Here is a 22333-nt window from a genome sequence, read left to right on the forward strand (position 1 = left end):
GACCCAGAGGAGGTGGCTTTACCTGCTTCAGTCTGCAGGCGTGCTCTCTGCGCTGTCAGGTCGTTGATCAGCCGCTGCTGCTCTTCTTCCCTGGTCTTAAGTTCACTCACCTGATCTTCTAGAGTGCGGCACATCTTTTCAAGGTTTCCCTATAGGACATGTGGCAATGAAAGATTACACATCGAATATAGTAAAAGAATCAAGTAAAAAACTTGATCTTAAAATAGTTTTAGAGTGAATAAATTTATGTCAATTGTGAGTAGAAAGTTGTGATGTCAACTCTGTGGACCATGCCAGAACTTAAGCATAGTGAGTTTGTATAATGTCCCTAAACTGGTCATTGCTGGAGACTATTCGTTTATCCCAAGGATACCGACACTTGGGCTTAAAGTGGATTTTGAAATCATCCTAATGGATCATAAACAACATTTAAAAAAAAACTAAGTAGAATGGAATATATTAGGATAGAAAATATTTGAATAGTGCTATAAAATGCCTGCAAACAATATTTAATGACAGAGAACAATGGGTGTTTTTGTAAGTTATTACCTTCATTTAAAGACAGTATTGGGTACCTTGGCTTTGGAAATGGCCTCTGCGTTGCTGCTAAGGTCATCAATCTCCATCTTCAGCTCACTCTTCTCCTTCTCCAACTTCTGTTTGACCCGCTGCAGGTTGTCAATCTGCTCCCCGAGCTCGGCCATACTGTCCGCGTGCTTCTTCCGAAGAGCAGCCACTGTGGCTTCATGCTGCAGGGTGGCCTCCTCCAGGTCCCTGCGCATTTTCTGGAACTCAGCCTCCCGTTTCTTGTTCAACTCCACCTGGGCAGAAGTTGCCCCACCAGCTTCTTCCAGCCGCTCACTGATCTCCTCCAGTTCCCGGGAGAGGTCAGAGCGCTGCTTCTCTGCTTTGGCCCGGGAGGCCCGCTCTGCCTCGATTTCCTCCTCCAGCTCCTCAATGCGGGCCTAGGCGTGAAAGAAGCACATTAGCATAAACTCATCACAACTTCAGGGTTTTTTTTTTTTTTTGGTGTGCAGAAAAAATAGAGGTGAGATAACAAACCTGCAACTCTTTGATCTTCTTCTGTAGTTGAATTTCTACTGCTTGCTCATCTTCAATTTTGCTTATCAAATTGCTAATTTCAAATTCTTTCCTTTAGACAGAAGAACAAGACATATTAATACTCATATGAATTAAAAGATGATACCACATAGAATTTTTTTTCTAAAAGGCTCCTACTTTTTAAGCTTTTCATCAAGTTGCTGTTTGTCATTTTCTATATCCATTGTTGATTCTTGGGCCAATTTGAGGTCACCCTCCAATTTCCTCTTTGCTCTTTCTAGGTCCATTCGAAGTTTCTTTTCTTGCTCTAGAGTCCCTTCAAGCTAATGAGAAAGTAAATATGTTAAAAAATTGAAAGTATATGTTAAAAAAATCTTTCAAAAGGATATAAAAAAGTGGGTTTACGTCATCCACTTGCTGCTCTAGCTTGGCTTTAGCTTTGGTCAGGGTGTTGACTTTGTCCTCTTCTGCTTGCAGGTCATCCAGGGTCTGCTGGTGGGCCTCTTGGAGGGCCTTCTTCTCCTTGGTCAGCTTTGCGATGGTTTCATCCAGGCCTGCCATCTCTTCTGTGAGGTTTTTCACCTACAAAAGTTAAGAAAGAGATTATTTCCCCTAGAAAACAACTTGGTGGCAGAACCCCTATACAGTATTGTAGAATATGGTTCATACCTTGTTCTCTGTGGCATGTTTCTCCTTTTCAACCTTGGCCAGTGTCAGCTCAAGGTCATCAATGTCTTTTTTGAGTTCTGAACATTCATCCTCCAGTTTCCTCTTCTTGGCTGTCAACTCAGCATTGATCTCTTCCTCCTCCTCAGCTCTCTCAGTCGCCTCCTTGATTTTGGCCTCGAGCTGGATTTTGTTTTTAATCAGTTGCTCACACCTTTCCTCTGCATCAGCCAAGCTATCTGCTTCCTGTGAAGAGATTTATTCAGATATTTAGAGTTTGTTTCTTATTTTGAAAATTGTTTTCATGCAAAAATAATGGTGTTTTCCTGAATTCTGTTAAATTTGTCAGTATGAATGTAAGTTCAACTAAATTGAACATTGTTACATGGCCTGGAGAAATGCAGCTAATTAGAAAGGAGACTGTGACTTTAGAAACAAACTAGTTTGCAAAATGATTGGGTTTGAGTCATTTTACTGTTTAAAAAATAGTGTGTAGAAGTGTGGAAGGACCTCTAGACAGGGCAAAGGGATGCCTGAGTTCTTGCCCCGGTATTGCCTCCATTTGTATGACCTTGGGTGAATTGCTTTATTCTTATTCTCAGTTTTTTCATTTGTAAATAAGGGGATTGGAATAGATGATTGCTGAGAGCTTTTCAACTGTAATATTTAAAGATCATGATTTAGCTAAATTGGTTAGTTTTGTTTTTGATCATTCCCTACCCTCCTCAAACAACTAATTGCTAGATTGAGTTAAAAAAAGAAAAAGAAGAAAAATAATTTAAATACATTTCCATGCAGCATTTTTATACACTAAAACCTTCCTGATAGCCCATGATAGTGCTATAATCGTCCACAATTTACATTTCCATTTAAAGAATTAACTATTAGTCTCAAAATCAATTTTATTTTTTGAAACTTTTACCCCAATTTTTTATTTTGAAAAGTGTTAAACCTACAGAATAGCTGTATGAATAGTACAATAAGTTGCCATGTACCATTTACCTAAATCCTCAAGTTGTAGACATTTTATCATATTTGTTTTTTTCTCTCTAAACATACACATACTTCCCCCCAATCATTTGAAAGTAAATGGCAGATATGATATTTCACCATTTCTCTCCTAAGAACATGAACATTCTCCTACAATACCATCATTACAAATAAAGATATTGTCATTGATACAGTAATATTTTCTAATATACAGTCTATCTTCAGATTTCCCCAGTGTCCCAAAAATGTTCTCTATAACTTTGGTTGGTTTTGTTTTATTTTTATATGCAATACAAGCAGTAGGCCTAAACTGTATCATAATTCTCAGAGAGTTGTAGAGTTGACCAGGCAGAGGTTCTTTTACTCAGAACAGTTCTATTGAAGGAAAAGTTGATGAGCTGTTCTTAGCTCTTTCTGTTTCTGTGTTTTTGTTTGCTTTTGCTTTTGTTTTACTGTTCACCTTCTAATCCTGGTTGATATGGAAAACCTATATAGAACCTCATAAATTTTGAAAATTTTCAAACCCATATAACAAGTTAGAAAAAAAAAATAGAATCAACAGTGATAATCATGAAACTAGATTCACCAGTTGTTAACATTCTGCCACATTTGCTTTATCAGATCTTCTCCTCTCCCCCCATAATTATCAAAACAAATTTTAGACTATATGACAACATGGAATTCTGAGAGACAATAAAGTTTTTTTAATTGACTAATTAAAGGACTCAAATAAAAATAAGTGTAACTTATTAGATTACTCTTGCCTGGGGAATTTTTTTTAACTTCCCAGTGTTTGTTTTGTTTTTAAATGTTTAAATATGTTTAAATGGAATATAATGGGGATTTCCTAGGGTTCTTCTGCTTTTCTTTTCTTTTTTTTCTTCTTGAGCTTTACTGCTTAATGCTTTTATTTTTAATGGTAATACACTCAACACATACTCACTCATTGATGGTAACTATGAAAACAGGTTAAGATAGAGAGGCTGTGGTCCCATGCTTTTAGAAAAATGTAACCTTCAGATAAGTGAAGCTATCAGAAGGAAAAATTGAAAATGGCTAAAAAATTTAGGAAAACTGTCCTTTTCACGGGTTACTTTATGCCTATTGAACCAAGAAAGTGGCAGGTTCTGTTTGGCTAGGATGCTGTCACTAAACTTACACCCCACCTTGATTACCACTCCTTCGTGAGCCAATAAACAGAGGCCTGAGGAGCTCAAAATTTGTGTCAAAAGAAGAATCAGGGAGAACACATGGCTCTACCTCACACGCTGGTATTTCAGTTCAAGTAAATACAAATAAATTTACTGAGCTCAGTCTTGGAAGTTGGGACAAGGAGATACAGAGAGAAATAAGATTAACTGTCATTCTTGAATTTAAATACAATCTCATAGACTTGCGTTTAGAAGAGAAATCTATACTTTTAAGGCTGGGATGAAGCAGCCAAGGCAAAAGAGTAAAATATCTGACTGAGATCTGGCGGCTTGGCTTTAAACTGCGTCCTTCACGGCTGTTAAATTTTGTGATATTATTGAATAAATTATTCAGTCTTTGCTTTTTTCTTTGTAACTTGGAAGTAATTGTGCCTTTCCTTCCTCACAGAATATTGAAAGATAAGTGAAGTACTAAAAAAGGCAACTTGAGTTTTTTTTTTTTTTTGAAGATAAGGCCATTTGTAAATCCAAAGTATATACATATTCCAGAAAAGCTTCAGTAACATGGTGCATTCAGAATATGGAGTACTTACAGATTGAACCTGGAGTTGCAGGTCATTTTTCTCTTTTAAGAGAGTGACCATTTTTTCCTCCAATTCCTTCCTTTTTGCCTCTGACTTGGCGAGTTCATCTTTGGTTTTCTGGAACTCCTCCTTCATGGTGGCCATCTCCTTCTCTGTCTCCGCACTCTTGAGGAGGGGCTTGATCTTGAAGAAGAGTTTCATCCAGGGCCAGTGTTTGACATTCATGAAGGCACGGACGTTATATTGGATGCAGAAAAGAGCTTCTCTGCAATGGCATAAAAATGTCGGTGTAGATTGATCTCTTAGAGGCATTGTTATTATTATTTATTATACACAAACTCCCCTTTTAATGAATGCTCCCACATATAAATGATATGTCAAATTCTGTACTTGTCATGTGCACACGTACACACACACACACACACACAATTCTCACACACTCAAAGTAGTCGTCGGTATAACCACTTTGCTAATGTGAGTAATGTTCATATCGAGCAAATATGTGTTCTTGATCTCTGTCAAACTAGCAAAGAAGCTGACGTTAGAGGGTAAATACTGTGACTATATAAACAACATGTACCGTTTGACATATTACAGTATTAGTGATTTGGGAGTGGACGTGGCAATTGCAAGCTGACTGTGCTGCTTTGCTGTTGGCAGATGGATATGAACTGTGAAATGGCATAGGTTGCTTTCTGTATTGCCCCACCTAAACTGAGTTTGTGATTCGTCATGTCTTCCTTGAAGCCACTCCTCTTATTCTGAACACCACTGAGTTATCCACTCTATAACCTTCTTTTGTTAGCTTCTTCAGATAATATACTGGCTCGTCTTAAATTCTTTCAATTGCCTCAGTCTTACATGCTTAATTAGATTGTTAACATTCACGGGTCATTTAGCATGGGTTGATCTCCAAAATTTGTTTTATTTAAATAAAATCAAAAAATAGTAATAAAAGATAGCCCTTCTGCAAACTATAGTCATAGACTGGCTAGGTTTGACTATCTTATAGCAATGTATATGTCTCTTCCTTCAAACTTGTTAAAGTAGAAATTCTGTTTCTATAGGTTCAATTTTTGAAACCTGTAACTCTGCAAAGGCAGATACCATGACACAAACCATAATGTAGACACATGGAAGACACTCAGGAGCACTTTTAATACAGACCTGAATTAGTATAGATATGTAAAATGAATGTGCAGTATGTGTGTAAGGAGAGGGAATGCAGTAGTGCTGGGTAGGTAAGCTGGGTGGGGTTAATTACAGAAAGGAGAAATGGAAGTTTTGAATTGTTAAATAGATAGATTAGGATGAGGGAAGAGGGCTTGTCAAACATGAGAATAGGAGATAAGCAAATTGTTTATCCTGGCTGGAAAATGCTTTGTGGTTGGAAATGATAGATGCGCGGGGAATAGAGAGGGCCTTGACGGCCAAGCGAGGCAACTGGCGTGATGACAGTAGTGCTTACTGCAGACTGTTACTGCAGCTATGTGGGAGCTGGATGGAAAGGGAGAAACTGCAGACAGGAGAGAAGTTTTGGAGGGAATCCAAGTGTGAGGGCTGAAGCAAAGGGCTGATGTCTTGTGGTGATGAGTTCTGAACTGGGTGAGAGGCACATATTAGCCACAAAATGAAAGAATTAATTGTAAGGAAAGCTAATCGATAGTCCCTAAGGGATCTTATAATCCTGATATTCTGTGTGGTTGTTACCTCCTTTGCAACATCTTCTGATATTCTACCCTCATTAGGAATCCCCTACAGACTGCTTGAGTTCTTGTTATAATCTGGGCCAACTTTTCATCTCTCATTTCTTCCAAAAGACCCAAAAGTCCAGCTTTGAAGAAAACCTGGCAAAAGGAATAGTCAACAAATCATCCCCATACTACAGGAGACACAGAAATGGCAGAAGATACTTGGATGAGGTATAAATAAATAACAGCTATACCTTGGTATGTCCAAATTTATATTGGGTATGATCAATATCAATAGAGGCAAGAAGTTTCTCGGAAGCCTTCTTACTGTCAATGAACTGTCCCTCTGGAATAGCACTTGCATTTAAAACCTTGTATCTGCTCAGTTAAACAAAGAAAGAGTGGCTAGGAAAATGCAATCACATGCAAACCGAATGACACCAAAACAAAAGATCAAGAAACATATGAGAGCAAAAGTAAAAGCAGAAAATCCAACTGTCCTATAAAGTCAGATAGTAAAACAATATGACTTTCTGTTGCATGTCACCTTCCTGTTATACTTCTAACCTGTTATTCTGTCCTACTACCATAGGACTAATTATTTGACTTCTTAATTTTATAATGTATACTAAGAAGGGTGCCCGACATCTCTGCTGAGTCAAAACATTTTAAAAATATGCTAAGAAGGATATATGAAATATAATTGAACAGAGGACAAAAATTAAGGTGGTAAAATATTCACAGCATTCAATGAAATACAACAAAGAGAACTGACCTTTGTTTAAAATCCCCATATAAGATTCTGCTTGGGAATCCCTTCCTACAGATGCGGATGCCTTCTAGCACACCGTTACACCTTAGCTGGTGCAGGACAAGTTCATGTTCCATTGCCCCTAAAAATATAGAATAATACTTACTGCTGGGCATTTAATTTTCAAACCTAAGACCGTTTGATTATTTGATGCTCTGTGCCTTACCAGGAGTTTTGGTTTCGTTGGGAATGATACACCGTACAAAGTGAGGGTGTGTGCTCCTTAGATTGGTCATCAGTTTATTTAAATTTTCCTAGAACCAGACAGAAGGGATTTGATGAGAAAGATTTCAGATTGCTTTTTTTGTAATTATGTAGAATGAACCTAGGTAGTCTTTTAACTATGGCATAAGTCTATGAGGCTTCAGTTGCTCTGTATTTTGAAGGTCTCAAGAGTTCTAGCCTGCCAAATAACCAAAAGACCAAAGTATTGGGAAAAAATACATATTTCTAAGATATTCATTTATAACACCTACGTTTTGTCTTATAAACAAACTGCAAATTCAGTAGCCTTGATGCACAGGAAGTGTTTCTCAGTTGGGAATCAGAAGACAAAAGACTGTGGCCTCTCTCTGCCACTAATGAGCTGCCTGACTCTATAAAATTCCTTTTGTCTTTCTGGGTCTTATCTAAAAATAGTTGAACTTGTCTCTGAGGTCTCTTTCTTCTCTCTGAGTGCTAATAATTTTTGCAGTAGCAGTTTACAGTGGTAATCTAGATTAGCAATTCTCCTGACTTTTGCCATTCCTTCCTTGAGTTTATTATTCCCTGGGACCTCTAACTTCTTGTTTTGCTTTGTTTTTTGAAGAGTCTAAAATTTCGAGACTATATAACCTTGCGTGGTTAGATCTTGGGTACCTGAAAATATCTACAATCTGAAGCCTATAGGAGAGAGTTATTCCAGAAATAGAAAATCGATTATGACAGAGGATGATGTTTTACTCAGTCACGGAAAACTCACATATAATATTTCTCAGTATTTCTTAGGTATACTCTCAGGAAGTCACATTTTTTTTTTTTTCGCATCTTGGTTAACCATTAAGAAATGAAGAAAGTAAGTAATGTGAGTTTCTAATCTTGAAAACATGTACAAGGACAAGTTGATGAAACGAATTTATTTGGTAAGACACTATAAGTTGGTAGTGAGAAAGAAAAAGAACAAGAGTATTTTTCTTGTTTAGGGCTTAAGTCTGTGTGATATCTGCATTTTAGTTTTAAAAGGAATGAGACTTAGCAATACAAATTTTGACAAAGCAGCCATTAGTCCAGACATTTAGCATATTTCCCTTTGGAAGAGCCAGTTCATAAGCTATGTAAGAAAATCACATTATTTTATAGTAAAATTATTGTTCTTTTAATCTCAAGAGATGTTTTCTAGTTTAATCATCCATTTAAATCACTAGGGTTGGCTTTTTAGATGATTTTCAGCTATAAGAAAAAATTAAATCCATCTCAGAGGACAAAGATGTGTTTTGGTGGAAGATGTCCTAACAAATGTATCTCAGGCTTATTCTCAAAGGGCAACATTAGTAGAATAAGAATACAACCTTCCACAGGGACAGCTTTGCAGTTTAGCTACTATGCTTCTTTAGAAATCAGCCTCGTTATGTCATAAGAAAGCTTCTAAGGACATTTGGCATTGCTGAATACTTTAGATAATCATAATAAGGAATAATGGGTAAAGCATCCATCACTACAGGAGTATTTCTTTGACTCTACCCTGACAAGAGTGAATATTTGAAGTGATTCCTATTAACATTTCATTCCCTCATAATTTATTCTAAATCCTATAATTATGGTAATTCATAGAAACTGAATAGATTTTTCAAATTAAATTTGTACTTTACCCTGAAAAGGGCAGACACAGTCTGGAAAGATGAACCCTTCTTCTTAGTACCTTTCTTTGTGCCGCTATCTGAAGTAAAAAGAAAACCCCTCAATTAGAGTAGAATACCAGAGGTTTATATGAACATATGTTATACGAACATTCTGTGGAAATAGGTTTCATTTAGATTAAAGACACAGAAAGTACCTGCTTCAGCACTAGCATATGTAGAAAAGAGACTAGCCAGAGTCCTCATTGCAGACTTCTGGTACAGCCCAACCACAGTGTCATTCAGAGGGTCCTTATTTTTGTCAAGCCAACCAGTGATGTTGTAGTCCACAATGCCAGCGTAGTGGATCAGGGAGAAGTGGGCTTCCGCCTTGCCTTTGACCACTCTGGGCTTCTGGAAGTTGGCAGACTTGCCCAGGTGCTGGTCATACAACTTGTTCTTGAAGGAGGTGTCTGTTGCCTTGGGGAACATGCACTCCTCTTCCAGGATGGAGAAGATGCCCAATGGCTGAATTCAGAAAAGTAGACATTTGTGTCAACATAACTTCTCTCAAAAGATGTAGACATAGTGGCTGTCATTTGATTGAATTATGAACACCCCCAATTAAATATGTGTATGAAATAAACTAGGGTCTCAGCTCAAAGAAGTTCCTTTGTTATTACTAGAATGACTTTTCCACCATTCCTTCTCACATTCAATCTGTAGCATGATTTTTAATTGAAAGAATAGCTAGATACAAACTCCAAATGTCAGCACAGCATGTGGAGGTGACTTATCAAAATGTTAGGTATTTATCAATTTTTTTCCTATTAAGTGAATAAATCTTTGTCAAAGTTTTATTTTGCTTTGAAAAGGACTTACTGACTTAGAATGATGTTGGCTCTATGTGCAATTAATTAAACAGTGTATATAAATAACCTTATTTAAGATATTTTCTGTACATAATCTCTTTAAAGATAGATTATGAAGTAGCGTGTACACTTTGACTTCTTGAATTCAAACAGATTAGCTTTCATGAAAGCACTAGCTGTATTATTTATGCATTAATATTTATTTAGAAAAAATATTTTTATTACTGACATCTTGGCTCATAATGGAAATGGATTAAGAACTAATGAAGGCATTGCTTCTACTGAAGCAGGCCATCTCAAATAGAGTTTTCAGTGCTATTTTGAAATTGGATTTGACTCAGTATCTGAATAAAAATTGTTAGAACAAAACTAAACTGTCAGATCCATCTTACATAGTAATTTTTCAGTTTGTTCAGATCTCAAACTATTTGAGCTTACACTAATATTTTCTAGAATTAAGACATCTGGGAAAATTATTCTTACAGCCTGACCTTTCTTTAGAAGTCAAACAGACCTACCTTCTCGATGAGCTCAATGCAGGCAGCCAGGTCCATGCCGAAGTCGATGAACGTCCACTCGATCCCTTCCTTCTTGTACTCCTCCTGCTCCAGCACGAACATGTGGTGGTTGAAAAACTGTTGCAGTTTCTCATTGGTGAAGTTGATGCACAGCTGCTCCAGGCTGTTGAACTGCACAACACAGTAGAGATTTCCAATATTATTAATGAATGAGTTTTTACAGTAGTAAAATTCATTACTTAAAAATTCTTTTATTGGGAAAATGTGGAATATAGTAATGAAATACAATTTAAACTAATTGTTGTTCCTTCACAATTCCCAGGAAAAAAATGATTATTATTGACATGAACCTTTCTCATGAATTCTGGGCATTATATAGGGGCCCAGGTATCAATTAAATAACAAGCATTCTGGTAGAATTCATCTCCTTTGACCTCTAAGATTACATGGGCAAAAATATAGATTAAAGTACAGCCATGGTCCTGTGTGTTAGGGTTCAGATTTAAGGGTAAGGGGGGATGTAAGTTATTGGAAAGCCTCACTTCTGTTACCACCCCCACTCTCCAATTCAAGATAAAGTTCATGTTTTCACCTTTGTCTGTCACATTACTCAGGAAAGCTTATCTTAAGACCATTAGTATAAAGCTCTTGTTTTATAAAGTGAAATGAATAGGCCTAATTTCTCCTATATTCATATCAAACATTTGGCAAATCCCACGTGTTAAGTGTGTGAAAATAGAGACCTGATGTATCATAGCAATTGAAGATCCAAAAAGTCTTTGTAATATTATAATTTACACCCTCATTTTATAGATGATGAAGCTGATGCCCTGGAGATGAAATAGTTTGTGTAAGATGAACCTGGAAGGGGAGAGACTATCATTTGTCTTCGGGCTTCTGCCTTTGAGCCTTTTCTTCTCTGTGGAAGATATCTTGTGTATGGTGCAGGTGCTACAGATCTGGGTTCCTCTCCTGGCTTTGTCTTATATGGCTGTGGGATCTTTAGCTAGTGTTTTGATTTCCCTGCTTCTTAGTTTCCAGTGTATGTAATTAGGGATAATATTAGATACTCCTTGGGTTGTTTTAAAGATCAAATAAGGTAACATTTTCAAGTCCCTAGTATAGAGCCAGAAATACACTGACTGCTCAGTAAGTATTAGCTGTTGTTATTATCACATTCTGTTATCTCCTAGTTATTTTGGAGATAGCACTTATTCTAGGTGCAGTGTTAGAGCAAGCAATGTGGATACTGCAAATGTAAATGAATAGTGATAATACCTATCAATAGTATATAAAAGATCACAATTGCCTACCTCTCAGTTTCCATTAATATGAAGATAACTCACATCAAAGATCTCAAAGCCAGCGATATCCAAGACCCCGATGAAGTACTGCCTGGGCTGCTTGGTGTCCAGCTGCTGGTTGATGCGGGTGACCATCCACAGGAACATCTTCTCATAGACGGCTTTGGCCAGAGCACCCACCGCATTGTATACCTTCATAGATAGAGTAATGTTCGTTGGTGTTATTACAGACGTGTCATGAAGGCCTGGGATGTGTGTGATTCACTGAGGTCATGCACTTACCTGCTGCACGGTCTGGCCTTTGGTGACGTACTCATTGCCCACCTTGACCCTGGGGTAGCAGAGGGCTTTGAGCAGGTCAGCAGAGTTCAGACTCTGGAGATAGGCCGCCTTGTCAGCAACTGCAGAGGCACAATTCAGGAAATGTTGTTTAGTGGTGGATATCCTCTTTAACCTAATCTTTCCATTTCTCTCCAATTCTTTTTTTATTATTCTGTAGACGATCAAATGTAGTTCCCTATACCTTAGAGCATATGCTTGCCACTAAATATTTGATCAGTTACGCTGGCCTTTAGTTATGGGTTGCAAGTAGCTTTTGAGAATTTTTTCATCAATGATAAACATAAGTTTATCAGTTTTCATTGCAATATTCATGCAAAGTAAAAGCCAAAGTCCCTGTTTTTAAGACACATTGGCCTAGTTGGAAGGATAAGATAAATATTCACATTAGGGAGAGGTAAAAGTCAGAATATTTGAGTTCTTATCTTAGTTTTGCCCCTCCCAATTTAATCTTACTGCATTAATTTCTTTATCTGAAAATATGGGTATTAAATTTCACTAGGTGATCTCTGTAGAGTTCCTTTCTAAAATTTTGTCAGTGACTACAAGGTAAGTAAATGCCACATGTCAGGTACAAAGGTAACTGCTGAAAAGTTTAGAGGCAGGAGAGATAATATCAAGTTTGAGTGGTCAGGAAGGCTTTAAGGGCAGGTGACTAGCTGTACATTGCATGTTCTTTCCATATGTAGAGTATATGATTTTTCTTTTTCAATTCCTTTTTGATTTGCTGCCTATATTGTCTATAGGTTTATATATAGACAACACATGCATGCAGATGTCTCTAGAAGCACCTTTCACTCCTAGCCCTGTGTTTGGGCAGATTCTCTATTGCTAGTTACTAGATTTTCCTAGCCAGTGCTAAAATAAACCAGTGTGCAAAGTTATCTTATATACCCACCAGATTGCTAAGGCAAAGCAGGAACACTATTCCATCTCATTCTGTCTTATAGGTTGTGCTTATAAGTGCCCATTGGATTCACTGTAACTTATTAGGGCTTGATAGAAATGATAGAGATTCAGAGATGTAAGGAAGGGAGGGGGTGATCAAAGCATGCAATGTGTGTAAATGTGTATTTGCCCTTCAGAAGTACAGCTACAAAGGAGATGTGAAGTGTAGAATAGGAGTTTTTTGGGGGCATTGTATTGTCTGATTCAAACCCAGATGGAGGTTCACTGGTACCTTCTGTGCCGTCTGGCTCAGCTTGTTCCTCGCGCTGCTTTTGCTTGAACTTCATGTTCCCATAATGCATCACGGCCCCTGTGAGTTTATAGATGGACACTTTCTCTTCAGGAGTGAAGCCCAGGATGTCAATGGCGCTCTGGAAGAAATGATAGGACAAAAGTTGGGGCAGAAGAGGCTAACTTAGAGGAGAATTTATGCAATATCCTAAGGTAACCACATCTACAGTGGGTTGCTATTGTCATTCCTATACATAATGGATTTTTTAAAAAGTGTGTGTAACTTACATCTGTGGCCATCAACTCTTCTTGATCATCAATGCTGGGGACTGTGATCTCCCCCTGACTGACAAAGGCATAGTCATATGGGTTGGTGGTGATCAGGAGCATTTCTGGGTACAAAGAATTCAGGGTATACATTTTACATTAGAAGATGTTAGTACAGTGATTAACTTCTAGCCTGTGAATTTAAGTTCTTTCTTACCAATTAGATCTGGCTTCTTATTGGAAGTGATCTGATAAAAAATATGGTAGCTTCTTTCAGCCTTTAGCTGGAAAGTAACTCTAGACTTCTCCAGAAGATCTGGAGAGAGAGAGAGAGACATTCAGTTAGAAAAAAATAGCAGTGCTTCTAAGATACTAAATGAACCTCAGTGTCTCTGGCCAGAATTGGGGGTATTACATTTGACTCCACTGAGATTTCAACTTGATCAATCCTGTGGTTGTACATACTAGACTTGCAGATGGATATGGCAATTGCCCATGGTTCTCACCATCTAAGGGCAGCGACTGAAGCATACCTGCTCTAGAACAAACGGTTTTTTATGTGGAGGATCCGTGACCTCTGTATTTTAGTGGATCCCTAAAATCCCCTCCTTCTGTGGATCACCTACGATTTACTTTGGTGTAAGGGGCCACCTTGGAAGCATCTTCCAAAGCTCAGACCAAGAGCAAATCACATGGATGTATCGGGAACCCATAGGTTACTCATAGGAATCCGTAGGAAGCCCTAGTATTTGTCCTGGAAAAAAAAGTCATAGTTGCTTCTGAGCAGGAATTTCTCTAGGATTTGATACAGAACCAGCAGTCTGAGATTGAGATAAATGGAGCACTCAGTGGATCATAGATAAATCTGGCATTAGCTCACAGGCAACACTGGCAGAAGATCACCCTTTTACAGGCTTGGTGCACAGCACGTGTTCAAAATATCCCTGGGAATGAAATCACTTGTCTCTCTGTTTTGATTTTCAGTGGTCCTGTTACTCACAGGTTTCGATATCAGCAGATGCCAACTTCCCTGTAGTACCGAAGTGGATTCTAATGAATTTACCCTTGAAAAGATAAAGATTATTTAGTATTAGAAAACTGAAGCACACAGAGAGATGCAACCGAAATAATAATTCAGACATGGTTTTACTCTGGAAGTTAAGGGCTAAGACCCTTCGGTGACTAAGAGACTTACAAAACGAGAGGAGTTGTCATTTCTCACGGTCTTGGCATTGCCAAAGGCCTCCAACAGGGGGTTAGCACTGATGATTTGATCTTCCAGAGTCCCCTGCAAAGGCAAGAGCAGTTCTCACATCTGGGGCTCTATATATCTGAGAGCCCTGACAGTCTAGATTCTAACGGTGACTATCAGACGCACCTGCATTTTGCCAGATTCCTCCTTCTTCTTCTCTCCAGTAACTGCAATTGTTGCAAAGTACTGGATGACACGCTTGGTGTTCACAGTCTTCCCTGCTCCGGATTCTCCGCTGTCAAACAGAAATCCGAGAAGATATCAGAACTATGGCCCACACTGTCAACATGTAAGGCAATCACTGCAAATCAGAGAGGGAAAAATCTCACATACGTGATCAGGATGGACTGGTTCTCACGATCTGTGAAAGAAATCAAGATAATCAGTTAAAAAAATGAACATTCAATATGAAGATTATTGAATCAGTTCAGATCAAACAGTTTGTTCTTTTTAACTGTTTGAATATGTCACCTCTGATTTTGGTTTTGGGTTTAGCCTCCAAAATAGCCAATTAATTGCCTCTTGGAGTAAAATTTGCAAAAATGAGAGACAAAGAATCATCTGGGTTGGTTTTTTTGTACTTATTAATTTTGTTGTGGTAAAATACACATAACAAAATTTACCACTTTAACCATATTTAAGTGTACATACAGGTCAGTGGTATTAAGTACATTGATTATGTTGTGCAACCATCACCACCCTCCATCTCCGTAACTCTTTTCATCTTGTAAAACTGAAACTCTGTGTTCACTAAATACTAACTCCCCATTCCCCACTCCTCCCAGGCCCTAGAAACCACCATCCTACTTTCTCTCCTGTGAATTTGACGACTCTAAATACCTCATATAAGTAGAATCATACAGCACTTGTCTTTTTTGTGATTGGCTTATTTCACTCAACATAATGTCCTCAAGGTTCATCCCTGTTGTAGCATATGTCAGAATTTCCTTCTTTTCTAAGGCAGAATACATTGTATGTATACACCACATTTTGTTTATTCATTCGTCTGTCAACAGGCACTTGCTTTGCCTCCCTGTTTTAGCTTTTGTGAATAATGAATGCTGCTATGAACATGGGCGTACAAATGTTTCTTCGAGACCCTGCTTTCAATTGTTTTGGGTGTATATTCGGAAGTGGGATTGCTGGATCATGTTGTAATTCTATTTTTCATTTGATGAGGAACTGCTGTACTATTTTCCACAGCAGCTGTATCATTTTATATTCCTGCCAACAGTGTACAAGAGTTCCAGTTTCTCTATATCCTTGCCAACACTTGTTATTTTCTGGTTTTTTTTTTGATAGTAGCCATCCTAATGGGTGTGAGGTATATATTTCATTAATTTTTAAAACTTTTGTTATGGAAAATTTTGAACATACACGAAAGTAGAGACAATAAATATTATGAGCCCCCATTGCACAGTTATTAACATTTGGCCAATTTTATATCATGCACACCTCATCCCAGTCTCCTGGATGATTTTAAAGAAAACCCCAAGAGTTATATAATTTTATTTATAAATACTTCAATAAGAATTATAGAATTTCGAAGTCATAAGAGATCTTAGAAATTGCTACTTAGGCCGGTTGTTTCTTTTAAAAGAAAAAGAAGCTGAGACCCAGAGAGGAATAAGTGACTTTTCTAATATTAGTTACTTAGCTAGTCAAGGTCAAAGATATTTAGATGTTTTGACTTCCAGTTTATATATTTTTCTGCTACATGGCCTCCTCTCAGCTTTTGATGTCATTACTTTGAATGCTGGTAATACTAAATAAGGAAGAAGTCTGGAATTGTGAATGTTTGTGTTTATTTACTTCTATTTTCCTTTTAATGCTATATACATTTCTAAATAATGAGAACAAACACTAAGTTATGTAACTCATGTATTTAAATTGATTTGCCACGTTTGTTAAATCTCTAATTCTATACTGATAGATTTTAGAGAATACTAAACTCTAAAAATCTATTCAGAGAAAACAGTTACAAATCTGGATGTTATTTAGATGTAGAGGCAGAGAGAGACTTTAGAGAGCTTTAAAGTTCCACTCAGGGAAGTAGATGCAGATTTTGGATCACATTCAGATTGATTTTTTTTCCAGTTTAAGCAAAATCATGGAAGATCATATCACATCTAGTGGGAGCATAGATAAGAAAACAATGTTCTAGTCTCTTTTTGCAATGCTAAATGCCTGGTTTTTTATGAAAATCATGTTTGGGAGCCGTAAGTAACCTTGAATTTGGAGCAGCCTCAGCAAAGCCTGGGGACTGGGGACGTCGGTAGGGGTGGTGGTGTACATAGCTGTGTAAATGCAGCTGCTGAGTATTAAAACCTCTGAACGAGCCAGCGTTTGGATAATTTCTGAGAGGTAGCTAACTCCTGTTGACAACCAAAGAACAATTTGCTGGCATAGAATCCTTGTAGAATTGCTGGCCAATTTGTAATGGGAGATTCCTATTTTATTCCTTTCTCTTTTCTCTCCCCTTTTAAGAGACAATTTAAAAACAAGTTCAATAAAACAAACAAAAAAGAAAAATAACCCTCAATTTCCAAAATTCCATGGAACAATGAGAACTTGGGAATTTAGAATATTTCCAGAGGCAGTGCATTTGGCGTGCGGAGAGGAAAGTTTTTAAATGCTGTATGTGGGCCTATAATGCATATCAAAGCTGGTTGTTTATGCTTTCATAAGGCAGGAATAGCAGATTTTGATATAACTTTTAAAAAAATATTTCTATGAAAAGAGATTTTTTTTTTCTCAAATAAAAAAAGTAGATTTTTTTTCTTCATTCTAATAGCACAGAGATTCAAAATCTTTGGGAGGAAAGTCATAGCTCTTTCTTTACTCATGTTCTACCCCAAAGGGTGGCAATATTAGCTGTGTCATTTGAAAATAAAGATAAGAATTCACAAAGTTTTCCAGCTGTGGTTGATAACTCTTTTTTCTTTGATTACCATGGATGAGGATATTTTTAAAAAATCAACTTGTTTTCTGTCCAAATTGTAAAGTAAGAAAGTATGGAAAGCAATAAATACATTTGTAGAGGTCTGCTAATTTTTTCACCTAGGCTTCTACTTCCTAGCTGTGTTAGCTTGGACAATACAATGACTTCAGGGAGCTTCACTTTACTAATCTGTAAAATGGAATGGCTGCTGAGAAGAACATAGGGCATCGTGGCTGTGAAAGTTTTTTGAAAGCAGTGAAGCCCCATGTGGCTTGAAAGAGGTCTGTTTGTTCCTCAAAGATTCTATTTGCACATTTCTGTAAGTAGATGCCTCACTCACTCACCAGTCAGCATGAACTGATAGGCGTTGTCGGAGATGGAGAAGATGTGGGGCGGGGCCTCCTGGCGCTTCTTGCCTCGGTAGGCCGTCACCACCTCGGGGTTGTACACCGGCAGCCACTTGTAGGGGTTGACAGTGACACAGAAGAGGCCTGAGTAGGTCTGGGGAAATCAGAAAATTCAACATGTGGTTGTTGCTTTTATTCGGAGAAATAAATGGAATAAAAAGAGATGTTTAAGGGTACTCACATAGATCATCCAGGCTGCGTAGCGCTCTTTGAGGTTGTATAGCACTCCAGGTTCATGTAGATGGGTCATCATAGCCATGTCCTCAATTTTGTCATATTTTGGAGGATTCATCGGGAAGACTTGGTCTTCCCTTACAGTCAGAGTCTGGTAAGTAAGCAAGAGACAAATTTGTTTTAATGGTTGGAGGTTGGGTTTATGTTTGCCTATTTATTTTGGTATAAAACTGTAATTGTACATACTTTTCATTATGTCATTCAATGTTCTTTTTAAAAAAGCCATGCAAATATATTCATTTCAGAATTTGATGTTAAGAAAATTTGTTTCCTATGATGAGCTAGGACACTGCCTTTTTTCTAGATTTTTTTCCTCCTGTATTCTTTTCATCATCCCAGATTTATCAGTTTATATCCTTTCATTATTTTAATAGGTTACATTTTTAATTTTTCCTTTCATTCATTCCAAGAAACTTTATACTGGGAAAGTAGTGGGGATATTAATACGTTATTTAAATAAATTTTTAACTTCTGATAAGAGGAACTAGTTTTTATTTCTCCCAAGTTTGAAGATTTACTTTGGGAAGTGAGGAATTGAAAGGAAATAGTAAAGGCCTTTACTTAGTTGGGCGAAGTCCTCTGGGAAGCTGAGAAGGGGAGACATGAGATTACCGCTGTGAATTCCTTTTGCCTTTCAAATCTGATGTCTATACACTGACTAGAGGGTGTTTGTATTGACAGTAGGCCTAGAGATTCTCAGTGAGTTAGGCTTCAGCTCTTGAACTGAGAAGATAGAGAAATAAAATGGGAGTATTTTTCCTTATGTTTTCACTTACTGCTCCACCTTCAGTCTTTACAGTTACTTTTCCTCCTTCCTTGCTTTGTATGGTGCTCTTCACGTAGGATGCCTTGGGCTCCGCGACAAACACAGATGTTTTAGCATCAAAAGGCTTGTTTTGGGCCTCAATCCGCTCCTTTTCCGATTTTCGAAGGTAAGGAGCGGCTTCGCCAAAAACAGCCATCTCAGCGTCCGAACTCGCACTCATGGCTGCGATTTATTTAGCAAAGTATATTGCCTTGGGGAAAAAAACAAGAGAGAAGGAGAAATAAAAAGCAGAAGTTATAAATGTGAGTTAGGATTTGAAATGGAAGAAATGTTGAGCATAGCCTGCGCTGGAACTATTCCTCGGGTCTGGCAAATCCCCAGTGTTCTAACATAGTCCAAAGGACTAATTTGGAATGAGACTGTAATTGGGGCTTCATTTTAGAACTTTGCAAATTTCCTTTCCAGATCAAATATCTTAATCCTCAGGGCCAGGATACCTACAATTGAATTAGAATGGAATCCTTACCTGTTTTTTATCTCTAAATATAACAATCTCTATAGCTAAAATTCTTGATGGATTGTTTTATAGAAATTTTCATTAGTTAATCCTCACTTCTCCTTCTGCGTAATGTTTGCATCTGCCATCTGCTAAGACAATCATATAGTTAGGAAAGAAAGTTTGTTTTGTGCAAATGAAGGTCGATATTTTCAAAACTACCAGGAATATCTTTGCTTTTTGGATGGCCATTTTCTCTCATAAATCAAATAATTATTTTTAACATCTACTTTATTTTGATATTAGGTGTTATGTGTCTCAATGAATTGTTAAAAGAACCTCATAATACATTCTGGTACTCTGGATTTTTCATCATTTGGCTTGTTACCAAGAGACTTAGCATTGCCTTAATTCCAAAATCTTTTTTGACAGTCTCCTTTTGACATGAGGGATTTCAGCTGTCAGTTAACAGATCTAACCACAGAGAAAGGAGAGCTCCAGCATGAAGGCCTATATTCCCACATAAATTCCACAAGGTTCTTTTCTTTCCACCCAGAAAAAGAAAAGAGAAAAAAGTTTAAGAGTACATCACATGCATGTAATCCGTTGTTTCTGATTGACAGATATGCCTCTACGATGTTGACGTGTTAGATTGAGTTTTTCCTTTACTTTCAGGTAATAAGTCTGGAAAGGGCAGGACCACTCTTATATTAGTCATGGCATTTAGCATCCTAAGGGTGTAATACTTGCAACTTTTAAAATGAATAATAAATCTTTCTAACAACAAATAACACTGAATCATCAAAAGTAGCTAAAATATTAGGGTTTTCACAAGGCGCTTGTGTTTACATTTTTAGATAAGAATTTTTCTGGGGTTTTAAAAAACTGTAAAATGTCTAAGTAGTCAATGTTCTGCAGTTGAGGAAGGTTGGCATGGAGTCTATTGCCCCCGGACAGTTCTAAGCACAGCTAAGAACTCACTGTCAAAGCTAATTCTGTCCTAAATGGTCCTTTAATCCTGAAACTCAAGTGAGGGGAGTCTCTGAGAACAAGACATTCTGAGAAAATGAATTTCTAGCATTTATAAGCAGTCATTTGGAAACACTCTCTACTGATATAACTGCAAAAACATGGAAATGGTATATAATTAAGAATTGTTCACAGCTTCATTAGACTAAATCCCCTTTGTCATCAATAACTGAATAAAGCCGAGTCTTACCTCTGGAGTTCCAGATGAAAATACACGTTCAAAACTGTTCCACACTGTAAAACAACAAGTTTCTTATTAGTGGTACTTGAAATTCCAGTAATATAGTTGTAGAATTAAAATTTCCCTGCTCTAAAGCCTGGCTCTGTGAAAACAAAAGTCAAAGTTGAGAGCAACTGTTTCATGCTCAGAGATAGCCACGGGGGTCAGCTCTTTCTGTCCCCTCAGGTCCTTTGAGTCCCAAGGCCCCCATCACTTACCTCTGGTTCTTGGTGGAGATAAGGTACAAGGGTGAGCCCCGCTTATATAGGAACTAATGTGCTGATGTTGCAGCTACCTCCTCTTTGTTAGGGCAAGACATTTGGCAACATGAACCCTCAGCATAGTTTGTAGTGACATTTGTCATGTTTGGATATAATTAGAAGTATTCATATCATTTTGAGTATGTGAACCAATCTCCTATAAATAATTTGACAGAGACCAATCTGCCGGTAGAGAATGCTTTCTAGTGTGCTGGGAAGGAAATCTTTGACAGTCCTTGGTGGGGCCTCAAAGTAAGTTCTTAAGAGCTATATTCAGTTTGGCAGACTCTTTCATGCATGCCTCTGGTAACCGAATGATCAGATCCTGTGACACACTGTTGTCAGGGCCTTAACCACTTTTCCGTGCTTTGTTACCACAGGAAGCCCCCACTGCATTTCCTTGGGCCACTGCCAAGGTTCATCCCTGGAGTGCAGGCTTGGGCAAGAGAGCCAATCTGAGAGAGGAAATTCTGAGAGAGGAGTCTCTACCACTGGGCCAGTCCCCACCTACCTAACATTGAAAAAAATTATTACTAGAAAATAATAGTAAATACTATTCATTATAGAAAAAAGTACAGATGAACAAAGAGAAAAATGTCTATAACTCCATTATGCAAAGATAAAATAAGATATAGGCATATAAGTGGGATCATGTTGTAGACATATGTAGTACATATATGTCTTGTAATCTGTTTTAAAAATTAAGATAGATAATTTTCATATCACTAATGTAATTTACACCCTTATTCTTTAAACAAATTATATTATGATTGTTCTTTTTAAATTAGAACCTTTCTATTTTTAGAAGATGGAGTATATTGAGGTATAATTTACATACAGCCAAATTCACTCTCTTTAGGTGTTGGTTGTATGAGATTTTTTTACTTTTGTTTTTAATTTTTAAACTTTACAATAAACTTCATTTCTGTTTTTGTATGGTTCTCTGAGTTTTTACGCATTCATCAGTTCATGTGACCACCACTATAGACAGGATACAGGACAGTTCCAGTTCTATGGGTTTGATAAATACATGCAGTTGCATAACCTCTTATATTTTAATTACATAAAAATTAAAGCCTTATAGATTAGGCTAAAATTCTCCTTTCATAAACACTCACAATGCTAGTATCTCCCTTCTCTCTAATGGTAACCATCAATACCAGTTTGCTTTGTAATATTCCAGGTCTCTTCTGTGCGTTTACGTATGTATTTATTTTCTGGGAAAATATAAAATTAGTAAAACTGGTGTAAGAAATTGTCCCATGGAAATGTATATTAATATAATTTATAGATGTTTAGAATGTATTCTAGATAGTGTCATAGTTTATATTAATATATTTACAAACTTTTTTTCTTCTATATTCTTGGATCATTTCCATGTTAGTACATAAATAATTATTTGGAAAAATTTCAAACATATACAAAAAGTAGAGAGAATAGTATAACGAACTCAGTATACTTATCACCCAGCATTAATAGT

The 22333-nt window shown here is 37.3% G+C and overlaps 1 protein-coding gene across 3 annotated transcripts in view; it reads right to left on the reverse strand.

The window, feature by feature from the left end:
- LOC105818068 (myosin-8) overlaps window positions 1–20831 on the reverse strand; it is a 29682-nt gene extending 8851 nt beyond the window's left edge. The window contains exons 1-28 of one of the 3 annotated variants that reach the window (XM_012653936.1): window positions 20812–20831; window positions 20564–20607; window positions 18859–19098; window positions 18030–18173; window positions 17786–17942; window positions 14834–14861; window positions 14627–14735; window positions 14444–14536; window positions 14249–14312; window positions 13466–13564; window positions 13270–13373; window positions 12983–13121; window positions 11746–11864; window positions 11506–11655; window positions 10160–10330; window positions 8988–9297; window positions 8803–8870; window positions 7122–7209; window positions 6920–7037; window positions 6399–6522; window positions 6164–6300; window positions 4463–4718; window positions 1732–1974; window positions 1468–1644; window positions 1240–1385; window positions 1063–1153; window positions 576–965; window positions 23–149 (exon numbers count right to left, since the gene is read on the reverse strand). In XM_012653936.1, coding sequence (XP_012509390.1) covers window positions 23–149; window positions 576–965; window positions 1063–1153; window positions 1240–1385; window positions 1468–1644; window positions 1732–1974; window positions 4463–4718; window positions 6164–6300; window positions 6399–6522; window positions 6920–7037; window positions 7122–7209; window positions 8803–8870; window positions 8988–9297; window positions 10160–10330; window positions 11506–11655; window positions 11746–11864; window positions 12983–13121; window positions 13270–13373; window positions 13466–13564; window positions 14249–14312; window positions 14444–14536; window positions 14627–14735; window positions 14834–14861; window positions 17786–17942; window positions 18030–18173; window positions 18859–19068 — 3862 coding nt within the window. In that variant the 5' untranslated portion in view covers window positions 19069–19098; window positions 20564–20607; window positions 20812–20831. Of the gene's footprint in view, window positions 1–22; window positions 150–575; window positions 966–1062; window positions 1154–1239; window positions 1386–1467; window positions 1645–1731; window positions 1975–4462; window positions 4719–6163; window positions 6301–6398; window positions 6523–6919; window positions 7038–7121; window positions 7210–8802; window positions 8879–8978; window positions 9298–10159; window positions 10331–11505; window positions 11656–11745; window positions 11865–12982; window positions 13122–13269; window positions 13374–13465; window positions 13565–14248; window positions 14313–14443; window positions 14537–14626; window positions 14736–14833; window positions 14862–17785; window positions 17943–18029; window positions 18174–18858; window positions 19099–20563; window positions 20608–20811 lie in introns of those variants that run through there. The other 2 variants (XM_012653938.1, XM_012653937.1) reach the window with 2 other exon arrangements.
- Window positions 20832–22333: the final 1502 nt, after the last annotated feature.

Source organism: Propithecus coquereli, unplaced genomic scaffold (genome assembly GCF_000956105.1).
Source record: "Propithecus coquereli isolate 6110/MARCELLA unplaced genomic scaffold, Pcoq_1.0 Scaffold435, whole genome shotgun sequence".
Taxonomy (NCBI): Eukaryota; Metazoa; Chordata; class Mammalia; order Primates; family Indriidae; genus Propithecus; species Propithecus coquereli.